The sequence below is a fragment of the Alosa alosa genome, chromosome 1 (assembly GCF_017589495.1).
Source record: "Alosa alosa isolate M-15738 ecotype Scorff River chromosome 1, AALO_Geno_1.1, whole genome shotgun sequence".
Taxonomy (NCBI): Eukaryota; Metazoa; Chordata; class Actinopteri; order Clupeiformes; family Clupeidae; genus Alosa; species Alosa alosa.
Window position 1 is genome coordinate 900,453 of NC_063189.1, and position 20,000 is coordinate 920,452.

At 45.1% G+C, this 20,000-nt stretch overlaps 2 protein-coding genes across 2 annotated transcripts in view; one reads left to right on the top strand and one right to left on the bottom strand.

Annotated features, from left to right (window-relative positions):
- zfyve28 (zinc finger, FYVE domain containing 28) overlaps positions 1–16,767 on the bottom strand; it is a 40,471-nt gene extending 23,704 nt beyond the window's left edge. Inside the window, exons 1-2 of the mRNA XM_048250149.1 lie at positions 16,260–16,767; positions 423–563 (exon numbers count right to left, since the gene is read on the bottom strand). Coding sequence (XP_048106106.1) covers positions 423–563; positions 16,260–16,295 — 177 coding nt within the window. The 5' untranslated portion in view covers positions 16,296–16,767. The remainder of the gene's footprint in view (positions 1–422; positions 564–16,259) is intronic.
- A 1,128-nt stretch (positions 16,768–17,895) lies between these two features.
- Positions 17,896–20,000, top strand: part of cfap99 (cilia and flagella associated protein 99) — a 12,026-nt gene continuing 9,921 nt past the window's right edge. The window contains 5 exon segments of the mRNA XM_048267483.1: positions 17,896–18,176; positions 18,293–18,440; positions 18,524–18,618; positions 18,838–18,950; positions 19,137–19,311. Of these exon segments, the coding sequence (XP_048123440.1) occupies positions 18,066–18,176; positions 18,293–18,440; positions 18,524–18,618; positions 18,838–18,950; positions 19,137–19,311 (642 nt within the window). The 5' untranslated portion in view covers positions 17,896–18,065.

Consider the following 20,000-nt stretch of genomic DNA (forward strand, 5'->3'; position numbering starts at 1 on the left):
TGTATGATCGCGTGTGTGTGTGTGTGTGTGTGTGTGTCTGTACCTGGCAGGAGCGGAACTGGTTGACCAATAGCGTGCACCTCTGTGTGTGTGTGTGTGTGTGTGTGTGTGTGTGTGTGTGTGTGTGTGATGTGCGTGTGTGTGTGTGTGTGTCTGTGTGTGTGTGTGTGTGTGTACCTGGCAGGAGCGGAACTGGTTGACCAATAGCGTGCACCTCTGTGTGTGTGTGTGTGTGTGTGTGTGTGTGTGTGTGTGTGTGTGTACCTGGCAGGAGCGGAACTGGTTGACCAATAGCGTGCACCTCTGTCTGTGTGTGTGTGTGTGTACCTGGCAGGAGCGGAACTGGTTGACCAATAGCGTGCACCTCTGTCTGTGTGTGTGTGTGTGTGTGTGTGTGTGTGTGTGTGTGTGTGTGTGTGTACCTGGCAGGAGCGGAACTGGTTGACCAATAGCGTGCACCTCTGCGGATCCCGTCGGCCGTCCAGGCCGTCCAGCTCCATGGCAACCTGGTTGAGCTCCTCGTCAGCGTAGTAGAACTGGGCCAACAGCTGCGGGTCAGTCCGCTGGGGGGACAACATCAGAGTTACACACACACAGACAGACAGACAGACACACACACACACACACAAGTTACACACACAGAGTTACACACACACAGAGTTACACACACACACACACACACAGAGTTACACACACAGAGTTACACACACAGAGTTACACACACAGAGTTACACACACAGAGTTACACACACAGAGTTACACACACAGAGTTACACACACAGAGTTACACACACAGAGTTACACACACAGAGTTACACACACAGAGTTACACACACAGAGTTACACACACAGAGTTACACACACAGAGTTACACACACAGAGTTACACACACAGAGTTACACACACACACAGATAATTTCTGAACACACCTACCTAGAGATTACAGGTTACACACACACAGGATACACACACACACCACGTCATGTCACTCAGTGGGGTGTGCACACTCTCAGCCCTACAACGAGACGATGCACAATATTGAGTTCACCAGAACGAGACGATATTTTAACACTATTTTTAAGAAATCTTCAATGATGACGCTGGAAAAATAATACAATTTTATAGACTGAAAGTTACACACACAGAGTTACACACACAGAGTTACACACACACACCGTGTAATCTCGATGAGGGTGTGACGACACACTCAGCCCACAACACGAGACGATGCACAATATTGAGTTCACCAGAACGAGACGATATTTTAACACTATTTTTAAGAAATCTTCAATGATGACGCTGGAAAAATAATACAATTTTATAGACTGAAAGTCGCAGAATGCAAAACAATCCAGGTGTACTATAATTTAAAATGTGGATATTTATTTCAGACCGGGTCCTAGTAGGATATTTACATTTGTTTACTTGCTGATACTGTATGTATACCACAGTGTGTGAGTGTGTGTGTGTGTGTGTGTGTGTGTGTATGTGTGGGTGAGGGGGGGGGTGTGTGTGGGAATGAATGTGAAATATGGATGAGTGGGAATAAATGTTACATGTGGATGAGTGGATGAGTGGAATATGGATAAATGGTACATGTGGATGAGTGGAATATGGATAAATGGTACATGTGGATGAGTGGATGAGTGGAATATGGATAAATGGTACATGTGGATGAGTGGAATATGGATAAATGGTACATGTGGATGAGTGGATGAGTGGAATATGGATAAATGGTACATGTGGATGAGTGGATGAGTGGAATATGGATAAATGGTACATGTGGATGAGTGGAATATGGATAAATGGTACATGTGGATGAGTGGATGAGTGGAATATGGATAAATGTTACATGTGGATGAGTGGAATATGGATAAATGGTACATGTGGATGAGTGGATGAGTGGAATATGGATAAATGTTACATGTGGATGAGTGGAATATGGATAAATGGTACATGTGGATGAGTGGTATATGGATAAATGTTACATGTGGATGAGTGGAATATGGATAAATGTTACATGTGGATGAGTGGTATATGGATAAATGGTACATGTGGATGAGTGGAATATGGATAAATGGTACATGTGGATGAGTGGAATATGGATAAATGTTACATGTGGATGAGTGGTATATGGATAAATGTTACATGTGGATGAGTGGTATATGGATAAATGGTACATGTGGATGAGTGGATGAGTGGAATATGCATAAATGGTACATGTGGATGAGTGGAATATGGATAAATGGTACATGTGGATGAGTGGAATATGGATAAATGGTACATGTGGATGAGTGGATGAGTGGTATATGGATAAATGTATGTGGATGAGTGGTAGCACTGTATATGTATGGCTGTATGTAAATGCATGAGCATGAACAGGCATGAGTGAGAGTAGAGGAGTATTGTTACTAGTAGGATTTGTATTTTGATGGTGGTATGAAATTACACAGTATATGCTGGTATATGTATTACTTCTTGATGAAAATAATAAAAAATAATTATACAAAAAAAAGAAAGCTATGTAAATCGTGTGGTAACTACCTTTATGTTGGGGTAACTTGTAACTTCTCACATGAGGAGCTGGCAGTGTTAAGTGCATAGACCAGTGTTTCTCAAACTTTTTTTCTGGGGACCCACTTTTTAAAAATGACAGACTATCGCGACCCAACTCGTGACTGTGGTAGTTAACAAACTAGATCAGTGGTAGTGGTTCTCAAACTTTTTCTTTCATTCCCCACTTTGATCAAGGGGGCATTCTCGAGCCCCACCTGTCCCTCATCGCTCTAAGAAAGTGGTAGGTCAAGCTTAAACTTTTCAAATTTATTGAAATAATGACAAGTTCTAAATATATCCTCTTCAACAGAGTTAAAATCAGCTGGTGCAGCAGATATAATAATAAATAAATACATAACACACATATTTCTGTTTTCCAGCAACATATTAGGAAGCATAGGCCATTTTACAGCATTGTACAATATTTCCAATGAAATACCAACATGCTGCATTAAATGGATCCATAATCCAGTCATACTGAGCACTGCTGGTTGGGAAATATTTTTTAAATAAACTTTGCAGGGGAGTGATGTAGGCCTGTACGGTTTAATACATGGGATCACAAGAGTGGCTCCCAATCAGGCTATTCAGCGATTTAAGCTCAGAAATCTCAAAAAAGCATAATACTGTCGCGTCGAGCCTGTCCCATACTCAAGTTTTTTTTGGTGAATGTAGTAATCTTATTTGCTAGGTGAGGTAGGTGCTTGTCTTTGCCTTGTAACTGGACATTTAACTCAAATGTATCGCTAAGATAGGCCAACCGTCCAAGAAATGTTCATTAGTGAGCGTGCTTGCAGATTCAAACATCGCTCTTCCTCCAAGAAGAGGCGACTCGGAGCTCAAACACGCCGCGACTTTACCTCGGGAAAGCCATCTTGCCTAAGCTGTGAAACAGTACAGCCTTTTGGTCAGCTACCATCTCTTACGCAAAGTCACGCGGAGAATAAGCAGCTTTAAGGGGGCGGGTTTTGATGAAATTCACCACTCTCACAACAACGTTCAAAATGTCATATATGTCAACAAACTATAAACAAAATAAACTAACATGCTATGGTGAGTTAACGTTGAAGGGTAAAGTCATGTGACTTCTAGTTGTAGTCTGTTTAAATGAAGGCAAAATAGTGTGATATTTTCACAGTTAGTAGGCTAGATTATTACTGTACACACACTGAAAAATATTGGAGGCAAATTGTATACCCTTCCATATACAACTAAACACAGATGTTGAAGGTCTTGCTTAAGTGGATTTTTTAAAATCATTATTCTATGTAATTTGCACGTTTAGAAATAAGAGATGCTGTAGGCCTATTTTCAGTTTTATAGCTGATTGTCTTATTTTGTTTAGAAGTTACAGATGGAGTCTGGGTACTTATTGTACTGTTTACATCTTACACACTTCAGGCTGTTGCAGATAGCTCAGGGGAGAGACTGTATGACACTACTCTGGCTCCCTATCAGGGCATTCCACACACAGACATCACATTCCACAGCTGTGACATCATCAAAAGAACACACATACAATAGTGTGCGTAAGGTACTGGGCACTCGGGCACGCACTCACTCACTCACTCACTCACACACACACACACACACACAAGACAGTGTGAGTTGAGAAGTGCTGATGTCAGCAGGTTTGGGGAATGAGCAGCCTTCCACAGCACAACACTTATCGACCCAGACACACACACACACGCACGCTCACACACACGCACGCTCACATACACGCACACTCGCACACCACACACGCACGCTCACACACACCACAGAAATACTCAGAGTGGAAATGTCATCAGCCGTCTGTGTGTGTGTGTGTGTGTGTGTGTGTGTGTGTGTGCGTGCATGCACTCTGACACAGACATGGCACATGCTTGGCACACGGACCGCTGGGATTCGTAAGCAGCTTTACATGGCGCACACACACACACACACACACACACACACACACAAAAACACAAACACACACACACACACACACACAAACACACACACACACACACACACACACACACACACAGACTGCCGGACCAGCAGGAAGTTATTATGCAACAATTAATCCGGTTATATCAGCAGGGGGCGGGGCAATATAGGGGGCGGGGCAATATAGGGGGGCGGGGCAGAGGGAGAGAGAGAGAGAGAACCATCTTGTTTTATTTAATTTTGAAAAAAGTTTGTACACTTTATTTGTCATATTTTTATGTCCGAGTGTTGTTACCCGATCTGTGTTGCCTACTTGATCTGTTCTGCACATGTGCAGATGATAATCCGGTTTTATGATGTTGTGGAGGTATGGTTATTTTAAAAGAAAAAGGAAATGATTGAATGGTAAATGGGCCTATTTTGTAATCATAGATAGGCCTTTCAGATAGATAGATAGATAGATAGATAGATAGATACTTTGTTGATCCCCAGGGGAAATTCAAGGAATTCAGTCTTTTATTACAGCGTAGTGTTGGTGAGAAAAACAGCCTGTGAGAATATCTTGCTCTGAGAAAAACAACCTGTGAGAATAGGCAACTTGCTCTTGCTCTGAGAAAAACAGTATGCGAGAATAGGCGACTTTCTGAGAAAAACAGTCTGTGAGAATAAGCTAGTGGCTCTTGCTCTGAGAAAAACAGCCTGTGAGAATAGGCGACTTGCTCTTGCTCTGAGAAAAACAGCCCGTGAGAATAGGCGACTTGCTCTTGCTCTGAGAAAAACAGCCCGTGAGAATAGGCGACTTGCTCTTGCTCTGAGAAAAACAGCCTGTGAGAATAGGCTCTTGCTATGGGGTCATTCCACGTCAATTCAACCAGGGCCCACGCACTTAGGTCGCAAAAAAATCTGAAAAAATTACCAGGTGTACATATGTTATCCAGGAGACACACTGTAAAATTACTTTTATGTAAGATCATTACTTTCTAAGATACAGACAGTTTTACAGGGGGAGGGGGGTGTCGATTTTGTTCAGCCTCTTTTTTTTGTCAAAGTTCATAAGCCCATAACACAAGAACTAAACCATGTAGGAGGCTCAAGTTGGGCATGCTGGTACATAAATAGGAATAGTAGGTATCAAAATCGTCACATTTGGTCTGGATGATCCTGCATGGTCATAGCTGTCCCTCAAAGTTGACCAAAATTGTATTGGAGTTTTTGGCTGGGCTCTGTTTAGGCCTTTAGAAGACATATTTGTACTCAACATACAGTAGGCTCTTGATTTATTTCCCTTATTGGGATAAGTAGAAACACTCTCACAAAAAGCAATGAACAGAACATAAATTCATTCAGGGTATGAACAGCAGACCTCACAAGTCTGAAAAGTAAATTTGCTTCTCATTTTCAGAGCACCCAAACACCTTGTGGGAATATACAAAGATTTTTTTATATTGTTTCCTTCACTCTCCATGATCCCTTCTTTTTAAAGAGACCAATTTGACTTGTCTTATGCAAATCTTTCTTTTATATTTTCCTCCCTGAACATGGGCAAAATGCACCATTGAGATCAATATGTTTTATATAGAGTTACCACAGTGCCACCTGTGGTTGTATAGAGTAACCTGTGGTAACTCTATACAAAACATATTGATGTCAATGGTGTATTTTGCCCATGTTCAGGGTGGAAAATAAAAAAGAAAGATTTGCATAAGACGAGTCAAATTGGTGTCTTTAAAAAGAAGGGATCATGGAGAATGAAGAAAAAAATTAAAAAAAACATCTTTGTACGTGATGCTAGCAGGCGAGATGCTAATGGTCTAATCCGATTCAATGATCTATGCTAGGCTGGAGCTAAAAGTGGTAACGCCAGACTCAGAGAACGGCTGGGACAACATTTCATTCTCAAAACTAGCAACTGGTCTCCTCAGTTCCTAGACATTTACAGAACTTTGTTAAATGAAGAGGTGAAGCAGAACAGTGATACAAATGCCCCGTCCCAACTTTTTTAAAACATGTTGCTGGCATCAAATTTAAAAATGATATTTTCCAGGAAATAGTCAAAATTTTCATTTTCAACATATGATATGTTGTCTATGTTCTTTTTGGAGCTATATGTTTTTACGAGACTTGTATATGATCATATTCTGTTTTTATTTGGATTTTACACAACATCCTAACTTTTTCTGATTTAGGGTTGTACATAAAACTCCTTATATATATCATATTAAAAAGCACCTGACCAGGGATGGAGAGAGAGGAAGAGAGAGAGGGGGGGGGGGTTCTAACGGGTATATGTGTACTGTTACTGGGAATATGCTTGTGTGTGAGTGGGGGTTGAGGGAGGGATTTAAACATAGTGGTATATAGGCTGTATAGTACTGGGGTAGGGGTATATAGGCTAAGTACTGGGTTAGGGGTATATAGGCTAAGTACTGGGTTAGGGGTATATAGGCTAAGTACTGGGGTAGGGGTATATAGGGGTTTATAGGTTAAGTACTGGGGTAGGGGTATATAGGCTAAGTACTGGGATAGGGGTATGTAGGCTGTACTGGTTAGGGGTATATAGGCTAAGTACTGGGTTAGGGGTATGTAGGCTGTACTGCGTTAGGGGTATATAGGCTAAGTACTGGGTTAGGGGTATGTAGACTAAGTACTGGGTTAGGGGTATATAGGCTAAGTACTGGGTTAGGGGTATGTAGGGGTATATACAGTAGGCTACGTAGTGGGTAAGGGTTAGGGGTACAGTGCCTAGTCTTCATCCCTGTTGGGTATTTTCCCTTTTACTGCTTTAAGAAATTGAATCTTGATCAATTTAATTAGTCTTTTTTACAATAATTTACAAAACAAACCTTCTTAATGTCAAAGTGAAAGCAAATCTCTACAAAGTAATTAAAAATATATAATGCAAAATAAACAACTGCATAAACTGCATATATATTCACCCCCTTCAAGTCAGCATTTAGTAGATTAACCTTTAGCCGCATGGAGCCTGCATGGATAGGACTCAATTAGGCTTGCACATCTGGATACTGCAGTTTTACCCCATTTTTCTGTAGAATTTCGAGTAAGAGAAATCGTGTGTGTTTGTGTGTCTGCTTTGTTAATAATTTAGCATCTAATACGTCATGTGATGAGAGTCTTATCCCCCCAGAGTAGGACTGAATGGCAGCACACCAGGGGTGTGTATGTGTGTGTGTGTGTGTGTGTATATAAGATGAATCTATATAGTTTATACATTCTATATGGTAATAGTTTTGTTCACATGTGAGATGTGGCCTATGATAAAGCTTTCATTTTCAACTAATTTTAAATAATAATTTTCTGTGTTGTGCCATTTGATTTTTGTCTCATTTTAATGGTAAACTATGCAGTATTGGCAATTTCCTTACTGTTTTCTCGGTTTTTGCTTCTTTCGGCTCTGTCATATAATCTAACGCGAGGCCCGCCGCCCACAGTTGCAAGGGTGGTTCACCACAGGCGAAGCGAAACGCCACCATTATTCAACCCCAAAAGTCATACAACCATTCCAATGACTCTGAAGCTGGTAAATGAAGGTAAATTAAGCTAAAAAAAATTGCATATTAAGCTAAAAAACCTGCATAGTGTGCCTTTAATTTCTAATAATAATGTAAGTACTAATTACTAATAATGTAAATGAAAAAGGTGAAAGAAAAACATGAATAATCTATAATCTATCCGTCTCATGAATAATCTATAAACTGTCTATAATGTGACCAGTTCAAGTACTGCAATTTTTGTTTTCACAGTATGTGTGTGTTCATGTGAGCACATGAAACTAAACTTTAGATTTTTTTTTTTTGCTCATGTCCCCTCAGGGCATCGGTCTCAAACTCAATTTACCTGGGGGGCCGCTGGAAGTAGAGTCTAGGTGAGGCTGGGCCGCATCAAGTATTCCACAAAAAAAGAGTTTCAAGTACTCAAAAAAAGTACAACTGATCCAATCTTCTCAATCTTTACTAATAACAAGCCACAAGCAAGAACAAGCAGAACATGAACGGTTCTTCAGAACATAGGTTTCTCTTACTTCCTCCTACTCCTTGCTGCCAGAGACTTGGCAGCGCTTCCTCTCACACAGCTGAGCTAAATTTGGCTTGAGAGACCCTCAGTATGGCTTTAAGATTTTTGGACCTGAACTTTGACTTATTAAAGTTCATTGTGGAGAACACACATAGGTGCTGCCAAAGAGGCACATGATCCGCTTGAACATCCTGGAAAGTTCAGGGAAGGTGGGGGGCAATTCTCTCAAAAATTGTCCAAGCTTGTCTGTTTTTCCACTCACCTCCCTGAACTTGGCTTTAGGTTCAGAATTGCACTGCAGGTCAATTAGCTCCATCTGAAGCACAGGGGGGGCATCTTCCACATCGAAGGAGAAGGGGTCAGCAAAAATGTTAAAAGTGGCTCTGTGTCTCTTGAAATCTGCGATCAAATTCTTCCTGTAGCTTTCCAATGGTATCAGCATACTTCTCACCACTGAATGTTGTGCCTGAATCCATGAGTGCCTTGCATGCTGGGAAATGGCAGAGGTTTGCCTGGGAAAGCTGGGCTTTCCATAGCACAGGTTTTGTTGAGAATGCTCTGACATTGTCATATGCAGCACTGACAAGCTGGCCTTGGACTTTTAACTTCTTGTTCAGTACATTCAGCTCTTGTGTGATGTCAACAAGAAAAGCTAAGTCCATTAGCCATTTGGGATCACTTAGTACAGGAACAGTCATCCCATCCTTCTCCATGAAGGCTTTCACTTCTGCTCTCAACTCAAAAAACCTCCCCCTGCTAAGCCAGCGTACCTCTGTAAAGTATATCACATCCTCATATGCTGACTATTTCCTCTGTGAAGTATACCACATCCTCATATGCTGACTATTTCCTCTGTGAAGTATACCACATCCTCATATGCTGACTATTTCCTCTGTGAAGTATACCACATCCTCATATGCTGACTCTATTTCCTCTGTGAAGTATACCACATCCTCATATGCTGACTCTATTTCCTCTGTGAAGTATACCACATCCTCATATGCTGACTCTATTTCCTCTGTGAAGTATACCACATCCTCATATGCTGACTCTTCTATTTCCTCCAAAAAGGTGCGGAACTGCCGGTGCTTTAAACCCCTGGATCTGATATGGTTGACAAATTTCACAACTTCAGACATCACATTGTCAAACTTCAGGCATTTGCTGCAAAGGGACTGCTGGTGGATAATGCAGTGCAGAGCAATGGCCTCTTCCCCACCCTCCTCTTCCACACCCTCCTCTTCCACACCCTCCTCTTCCCCACCCTCCTCTTCCACACCCTCCTCTTCCACACCCTCCTCTTCCACACCCTCCTCTTCCACACTCTCCTCTTCCCCACCCTCCTCTTCCACACCCTCCTCTTCCACACCCTCCTCTTCCACACCCTCCTCTTCCAGTTTGATTTGAACATGTGCCACCAGTCCAGTTTGATTTGAACATGTGCCACCAGTCCAGTTTGATTTGAACATGTGCCACCAGTCCAGTTTGATTTGAACATGTGCCACCAGAGTCCATTTGTCCTCCCGGTCATTGATGGAGCTCCGTCGGTTGTTTCCGTAGTTAGCCGGCCGGCATCCACAATGGAATCACATAGCTGGCGGAATATTTCCTGACCGGTGGTCTGGCCATGCATTAAATCTACTGTGAGCAACTCCTCCATCACTAAATTGTTATCAACACCACGACATATATTGGTGAAGGCACAGTGCTCAGTGGGAGGGGTCTTGCTCTCATCAAGAGCAGTGAGTATGAATGGAAATGCTTAGCTTCTGGCCAACAGTTGATCAAATGTTATTTGACATGTCCAAATGCGCCTGCCACTGTGTTAGCTGAAACGTTGATGTTGCCAACGACCTTTTTCCCGGGCAGACTATACCTGCAGCCTGTAACATGCACTGTTTGATGAACTCGGGCCATCTTTAAATGTTGTCTTTTGGTTCTCAAGGCAGGCAACAGATCGTACATGTCTCACTGACAGAGGCATTTTACAAAATTGGCATAATGGAGAATCTTCACCACTAATAGAAAGCTATGAGTGAGTCTTGAATGTCCTATACGCATCTGGTATAGACTATTTGTCTGGATTGAAAGGAAAATAGTCTCTTCCCTTACAGTAGGATGGATTTCAGTATAGCCGGCTTGTTGGTACATTGGTCCCATTCTGATTGCCACTTATCTGTGAGACTGTAAGAGTTCAATATAGGTTTATGGTTCAGGCGAGCAGTTTCGTTGTGTGTGTTCTAGAGTCATGTGTTTTTTCGCCTGTGTGTTAGGTAAACTAGCTTCTATATTCAGCTGACCAGATTTGTGTAACCTGGAACGGGTTGGACATTCCTGTATAAAAGATGAGAAATCATCTGCAAGGGTATCGTGAAAACAAATACATTTTTATGAAACAAAAATTATTTGCTTGACCATGTTCTTTTCTTTTTGGCACTGGAGAGCCTATTGACTCCAGATGTGACGGATCAGGTAAGAGGTTTGGAACAAAACTGCAATGCCGCTTGCAATTGTTGGACTTTTATTTTGACAGGATTTTTTGTCGCCTCTGTCTTCCACATTCATGAAAGGTTTGTAATGTTGAGTCATGTCTCATGAAACAGTCATGAATGCTTTATGTGCAGTTTATGACAGCTAAGCAGGAATGTGTTATGAACTCAGCCGCTGGCAAAGTCTTACCCATTTGAGCTCCAATGTGAGGTCAGAGTCAAAATCACACCTAGACCACACACACACACCTGCCCCACACACACACACACACACACCCAGCCGTCAGCACACACACACACCCGGTCTCCACACACACACACATACACACACGCGTCTACACACACACACACCCCCCCATACATACATATATATTATTACCTGTTTCTACATATATATTATTAGCTCCCACTTATATACACACATACACACGTGTTCTATACACATACATAATTTGCTCTAATAATATTAATATTATATATATATATATACACGTATACACATGCCACTCTGCTCTCTTACACACATATTATTATATAATACACACACACACACACACATACACATTATCGCAAGCACATAATACCTGCCCCACACACACACACACACACACACACACACACACACCTGCCCCACACACACACACACACACACACACCGCGCCCCCACACACACACACCTGCCCCACACACACACACCTGCCCCACACACACACACACACACACCCACACACCTGCCCCACACACACACACCTGCCCCACACACACACACCTGCCCCACACACACACACACCTGCCCCACACACACACACACACCTGCCCCACACACACACACACACACACTCTGCCCCACACACACACACGTGCCCACACACACACACACACGTGCCCCCACACACACACACACCTGCCCCCCCACACACACACACACCTGCCCCACACACACACACACCTGCCCCACACACACACACACACACACCTGCCCCCCACACACACACACCTGCCCCACACACACACACCAGTCTCTACACACACACACACACGCGTCTCCACACACACACACACACGCGTCTCACACACACACACACACACACACACACACGTGCCCCCCACACACCTGCCCCACACACACACACACACACCTGCCCCACACACACACACACACACACACACACCTGCCTCATACACACCCACACACACTGCCTCTACACATACCAGTTCTACACACACACACACCCGTTCTACATACACACACACACACACACACACACACCTGCTCTCACACACACACACACCCGTCTCTAATACACACACACACCCAGTTCTATTGCCTTAACACACACCCGTTCTATTACACACACACACACCTGCCCCCACACACACCTGTCCCACACACACACACCTGCCCCACACACACACACACACGTGCCCCACACACACACACACACACACACACACTGCCCCACACACACACACACACACCTGCCCCCCCACACACACCTGCCCCACACACACACACACACACACCTGCCCCACACACACACACACAAACACTCTCACACACACACACCCACACACACACACACACACACCCTGCCCCACACACACACACACACCTGCCCCACACACACACACACAACACCTGCCCCACACACACACACCTGCCCCACACACACACACACACACACACACACACACACACTGCCCCACACACACACACACACGTGCCCCACACACACACACACACACACACCTGCCCCACACACCTGCCCCACACACACACACACACACACCTGCCCCACACACACACACACACACACACACACACACCTGCCCCACACACACACACCCACACACACACACACACCTGCCCCCACACACACCTGCCCCACACACACACACCTGCCCCACACACACACACACACCTGCCCCCACACACACACTGCCCCACACACACACACCCACACACCTGCCTCTACACACACACACACATATGCTCACACACACACTGCCCTAACACACACACACCTGCCCCACACACACACACACACACTGCCCCACACACACACACACACCTGCCCCACACACACACACACACACACACCTGCCCCACACACACACACGTGCGCCCCCACACACACACACACACACACACACACACACACGTGACACACACACACACACACACACACACCTGCCCCACACACACACGTGCCCCCACCCCACACACACACACACATGTCAATATCGCAAGTTTCCCACACCTGCCCCACACACACACACACACACTGCCCCACACACACACACCTGCCCCACACACACACACACCCACACACCTGCCCCACACACACACACACACACACGTGCCCCACACACACACACCTGCCCCACACCCACACCTGCCCCACACACACACACACACTGCCCCACACACACACACACACACACTGCCCACGACACCCCTGTTCTATACACACACGTGCCCCACACACACACACACACACACACACGTGCCCCCCACACACCTGCCCCCCACACACACACACACCTGCCCCACACACCTGCCCCACACACACACCTGCCCCACACACACACACACACACACCTGCCCCACACACACACACACACACGTGCCCCCCACACACACACACCTGCCCCACACACACACACACACCCACACACCTGCCCCACACAAACACACACACCTGCCCCACACACACCTGCGCCCCACACACACACACACACGTGCCCCACACACACACACACACATCGCAGTTCCCCACACACACGCTGCCCCACACACACACACACACACACCTGCCCTAATACACACCTGCCTCCCCACACACACACACACACACACCCGGTTCCCACACACACACACACACACCTTGCCCCACACACACACCACACATACACCTCGTCTCTAATCTGCCCCACACTTGTGGGAGATAACCTGCTCCCCACACACACACTTTGCATCCAGCATGCCTCTGCTAAAGGGACACCTCAGGTGTGCTTTCTGCCACTACCTCATCTCGTGTTTCCATATGGTTAAATGACTCCCTTTTACAGGGTGAATGAAGACTATCGTGCCCGCCCCTACTGTTGTAGGAAGAATATCCCACTTGCAAGTTCGGGTGTATCCCACCAAATAATCAAGCTGGATCATTTACAGCACAGAGGCAGGCTAATCTAAATGCTAGAGATTGTTGCGTAAACGTGATGTATAATGGCAGAGTCGCTAAGAAGCAGCTTAAAACCCTTGACTGAAGACGAAAGAAAAGTGAAAAAGAGCTTCAGACCGGTTAGGGGAGTTTCAGAGAAAAAAAGCATCAGGCTTACCTTGGTGTCCCTTTTAAAAAATCTCACATGCAACGCCATGGGATGCCATGACACACACTCTCACACATAGTGGAATATAGTGGAACACATGCTCACACACACACACACACACACACACACACACACACACACATATAGTAGGAATATAGTGGAACACATGCTCTCACACACACACACACACACACACACACACACACACACATATAGTAGGAATATAGTGGAACACATGCTCACACACACACACACACACACACACACACACATACACACACACACACATATAGTAGGAATATAGTGGAACACATGCTCACACACCCTCACACACACTCACACATAGTGGAATATAGTGGAACACATGCTCACACTCACACACTCACACACTCACACACACACACACACAGTGAAATACATGCTCACACACTCACACACACACACACACACACACACTCACACATAGTGGAACACATGCTCACACATAGTGGAATATAGTGGACCACATGCTCACACACACACATAGTGGAACACATGCTCACACTCAAACACTCACACATAGTGGAACACACACACACACACACACACTCTGAGGGCTGAGGGCTGTCATCATCAGTGATCGTTTAGTCAGGTCTGACTGAAGGCTGTAAATCAGTGATTGCTTAGTCAGGTCTGACCTTACAGGACCCCCAGTAGCCAGACTGAGGGCTTTGATTATCAGTGATTGATTAGTCTGGCCTGACTGAGAGCTGTCATTATCAGTGATCGCTTAGTCAGGACTGACTGAGGGCTGTCATTATCAGTGATCGCTTTGTCAGGTCTGACTAAGCACAGCAGCAGTGCCTTTCTCTCTCTCCCAGCCTTCCTCCAGCACAGCACGCTGGGGGCCGTCAGGGAAATCAGTCGAGCTCAAAGGTGAAAGTCCTCCCTCAGGAGCCCGCGTTAATGAGTAGAGGCCTCACCTACTTCTCAGCGGTAAACACCATGCACTCCTGCAGAAATCCACTATGTGGCTTTCCTCCTACCGCAAAACACAGCAGAGCACCGACAAAGACACTTAAACAATTCAGGCCACACCAGCAATCGCCCAGACACAGCAGAGTAGGCTACATAACACCTGGTACTGTCAGATACCACAGCTCATTAGAGACGCAGTACTGTGTGTCGGTTAACACTGTCACCCAGTACAGCACACTGTCAATACAGTATGTCCTACATCACATTGCAGACCCCGTAGTTGGTCAATATAGAACAGACCCCGGCCCCACTTCCCATCGCTAAGCGTGTAAGAGTGACAGTTCGTGCGAGACCGGCCGAGACTACGGTCCACCAGTGCTGTTCAAACAAAATACGGTTTTCCACACTTGAGCGGTGATGTGGCACGGCTCGCATCCCATGGCCACCTTCCAGGCACTTCTGCTGCCTGTCTCCCAAACTTCACTCACTCACTCATTCGCTCGCTCGCCGCTCCTGAGTGTGGTGTGTTGGTTGTTCTGTGCCGGTCACAGCGCATTCTAGACTGACAAAGAATCGTCACGGTTCTCTGGCGGTTTAATACAGAAAGTAATGTTGGCTAGCTGGTGTCACCTGAGCGAGTCAAACAAATCGTTATCAAAATGCTGCTGGTGATCTACTTTGGCTAACATTATGGCGAACCAAAATCCCTAAAACATAATCTCTGTTGGAATGCCTGGCACATCGCAAACAAGCTGTGGTAAAAAGCTATCGGATCTAACACAATGATCACGGGTTGTCCAGCACGCTAAACAAAAACTAGCTATCCCAGTTAGCGATAGCTACATAGCCTACATTCCAACACGGAGCTCCAGGGCGAGTTATCGGGAAGCGAAGGCTATCGCCCAAGAGGCAGCAGTCTGTGCGCTCTCACCTACCGCACCACCTATATAAAGGAAGACCATAATTGAAACTTACCTTTGGCTTGTAAAGCCACTTTCGGAAGCGATTCATCCTTAGCTTTCAAGCCACCTTCCCCCGCCTTTGTCAGAGCCTTCCCGGGTGTTACCTGAAAAAAATCCAGCGCTACCTGGAAAAATATACGCTAATTTGCTAGCTACTTGCTATCCTCTGTGTTGAGTGAATATGGAAGATTACAATCCCCGTCTGCGTGACCGAAGATCTCGATGGGCAGCCGTGTGTCGGTCCTGTTGGTGCGGTTAGCATAGGGGCGGCGCGGGGCTCGGATCACTCGCAGCGACTGTACATTGTTGTCTACAGTAGGCAGCGCAGCGCGCAGGACGGGCTCCGGGCGACGGACGGGCTCGGCTGGCTGATGATGACAGTCACGTTGACACAACAACGCCACGCGACGCCGCCCACTTCCCACACGCAGACGTCATTCCATGCAATGGGCGTGTTTCAGAGGGACAGGAACTCTCTAAATGCACCTTTTGCGATACTGGGCCCGGTTTCCCGATAACGATGGATACACGCACTTAACAAGGGTTTTCTACGATTCATCTTAATATCGTTCGTTTGGTTTTTCCGACTGTTTCCCGCACATGCTCGTAGCGTGAACGCGCGTGCACTGCTCTTAAGACGCTCTAAGGGGAGCTGTCCAAGTTAATAGTTCTGAAATATCTAATTTGATGGTGATGTCAGGTGACTGCACGTCACAGCTAGGCCTACTGTTTAAACTTCTGATCTACACATAAATTCACATCAATACGAAAATAGAACAACTTTGACATCTGCAAGCATCCCATGTAGGTTATACCACACACAGACATAAATCATTGTAATTATTTAGGATTAGATTGTTGCACCGTGCAATAATGTTTCGAGGTGTCACTTAAGAAGACGTTTGAAGACAAGAAAGAAGTCGAGTAAGAAAGTGAGGAAATGTGTAGGCTTATTAGGCTTAGATTTTGACGCAGCACCGACTAAACCACATGTTCTCTTTGCGTTTACCTCATAGGCCTGATTATACACTAACACATAGATAATGGCAAACTATTCTGGCAACGTCTCGTTTCATAACATAGCCTAATAGCATTTTGGTTATTATGTCCATTAAATGTATGAGTAGGCTATAAACACAATAAAGAATGGGAACGTAGTTGGATAGTATTCTAAGTTGTAATTCCCCTGTATGTCCTGTTGGTGACCTCAGTGAGAAGTAGGCTGTGAAGATGCTCTAGTCTAGCCGGAAAGGAGAACTCTGGACCACTCGTAGATCTACGAGTGTTTTCACGATGGCTCTGAAGCTACGATGCTTTCGGGAAACCAGGCTTAGAACTATTCAACGTATCCAACTTGTTATAGTGCTCAGTTCAAAACCCAGCATCCATGATAATGTGGATGTGCTTACAGCATGCATATCTGGTAAGGCACAATCAATCTGAATCAATGATGTCATTTCAGTGAAGACCTAGATACTTTAGGAAAACAATGCCAAAAGGAATTATGCACATATTTAAACAATTTTTCTCCATAGAGGAAGAGTCCAGGTGCTAAAATGACCTGTCTGCAGTCCAGACTTGTCAGAGCTGGTGCTTCATGTAGTCCCAATGAAAACGCGCTTGTACGGATCGGGAGATGGAGTAGGAGCGCTCAAATCCCTCGTTTCGATATGTTTACTGTTTACCGGTGCTAGGCAACGGTAGGCTGCTCCACCAGTCAGCATGCGGTGAAGACCAGTAGGACATAAACAATATCTACCGTTTATTTAAATATGTGCAATTTGTTCTGCTTATGAATTCAGTAATCAGCGGATAGAAGATGACAAACTACAAAGAGCTTTTGCAGGAGGCCGCTACACTACTCGACACATTTCAGCCGAACGAGCAGTGCATGGAGACTTTCACAGAGAATGCTTCAAAAAGTCTCGAGGTACGCTTAGCCGCGAAGTTTACAGTACGTAAACCTTAGTTCTCTTCACATGCAATACCCCATGCACACTATATATTTAAAATGACATTTGTTTCCTTTCCGTATATTTTATCTAGAAAAAGTATGATACTGAGGATAAGAGTTTTCTTCTGGATTTGATGTCTGGATGCATAGAGCAAAAGAAGGTTCTTGATGTTGTGGTTAATACTTTCTATGATCATCATGGGAAGCTTGTGCTGAAAGCTGACCATAATAGGTTTTCTGGTAAGTTATAAACCTAATACCAGTTATCATTGATTGTAAAATAAACTCGTAACTTTTGTCACTTCGACGTTTTATGTCCTCAGTTATATGCTACATCGCCGTCTTCCTTCTTGAAGATATTGGGTTGCAGCGTTTCAGTAAGATCATTAAGTCACAAGACATCTCGAAGATGCACAAAGTAAGTTTGTAATACTTCCAACTTAACCAATCATCTAATTTTACAAGACATGTTGAAAAGACAAAAAATGATGTTATGTGTTGAAGATGTGCTACAGTTAGAAACCTTCATAGCCACACAGGGACTTGATTCATGTCTTGTGTTGGGGAGATTTGGCTGCTCAGTCCTCCTCCTATTTTGATGTGTTTCCTGTTATACTTGCTGCTCCTCTGTTGTCAGTTCCTGAGTTTCCTCTTCAGCATGTACAACCTCACCACCTGGATCCAGAGCGAGTGGAGTCAGATCTACGACGCTGCCTACGTTGAGCAGAACTGGATCCTCCCTTTGCTCAGGTGCTCCTCTACAAAGCTGCTGGATTTCATCACATCACGATCACTCCCATGATCCCTCAGGAAAACCACAACTCCCATGATCCCTCAGGGGCTGTTCTGATAACGGCATGATTTGATGCTGTATTTTCTCCAGTATTCATTTTGACGTCTCTGCTGTTCTCTGCATCTCTGGTCTTCTTCCACCAGGTGGCGCCCTAAGGTGGACGAGCTGCTGGACCAGTTACGCAGGATATCCAGCGGCAGCGTGCTGAAGAAAACGCCGGCCAATCACACACGGCCAAAGGAGTTTGCCCTGACTAAGCCCAAACCCCGCCCACTTCCGGTCCCTGAGCCAATCCCAACACAGCAGACACATCAGCCAGTTAGTATTGAGCACACAGCATATGAGACACACACACACACACACACACACATACATAATCTCTCTCTCTCTCTCTATCACACACACACACACACACACACACACAAACACACAATCTCTCTCTCTCTCTCTATCGCACACACACACACACACACACACACACACACAAACACACAATCTCTCTCTCTCTCACACACACACACATACACACACACACAGACCATACTCTTTCACAATACACACATTTCATACATACACATTAATAAGACTCATACACACATGTTCAAAAGTGGAATGCACATGCTCTCTCTCACACACACACTCAAACACAGACACACACACTCAAACACAGACACACACACACACGTGTTTACACAGCCCATTCACCACGTTTCAGCTCTGGACCACACACTCTCTCCCTTTCTTTCTCTCTCTCTCTCTCTCTCTCTCTCACACACACACACACACACACACACACACACTAATGTGGATTCACACAGCCCTGTACAGCCCTGTGTTGAGAGTGCTTGTTACGGGCAGTCGGACTCCACCCTCGACATAAAGACAGCACACACACACACACACACACTCACACAGCACAGCTTGTATCATACTGTAAGTAGGGGGATGTTTATGTAACAGAATGGTCAGGTATCAAGCAGAACTCCTTCTGCTGCGGGGGGGTGGCT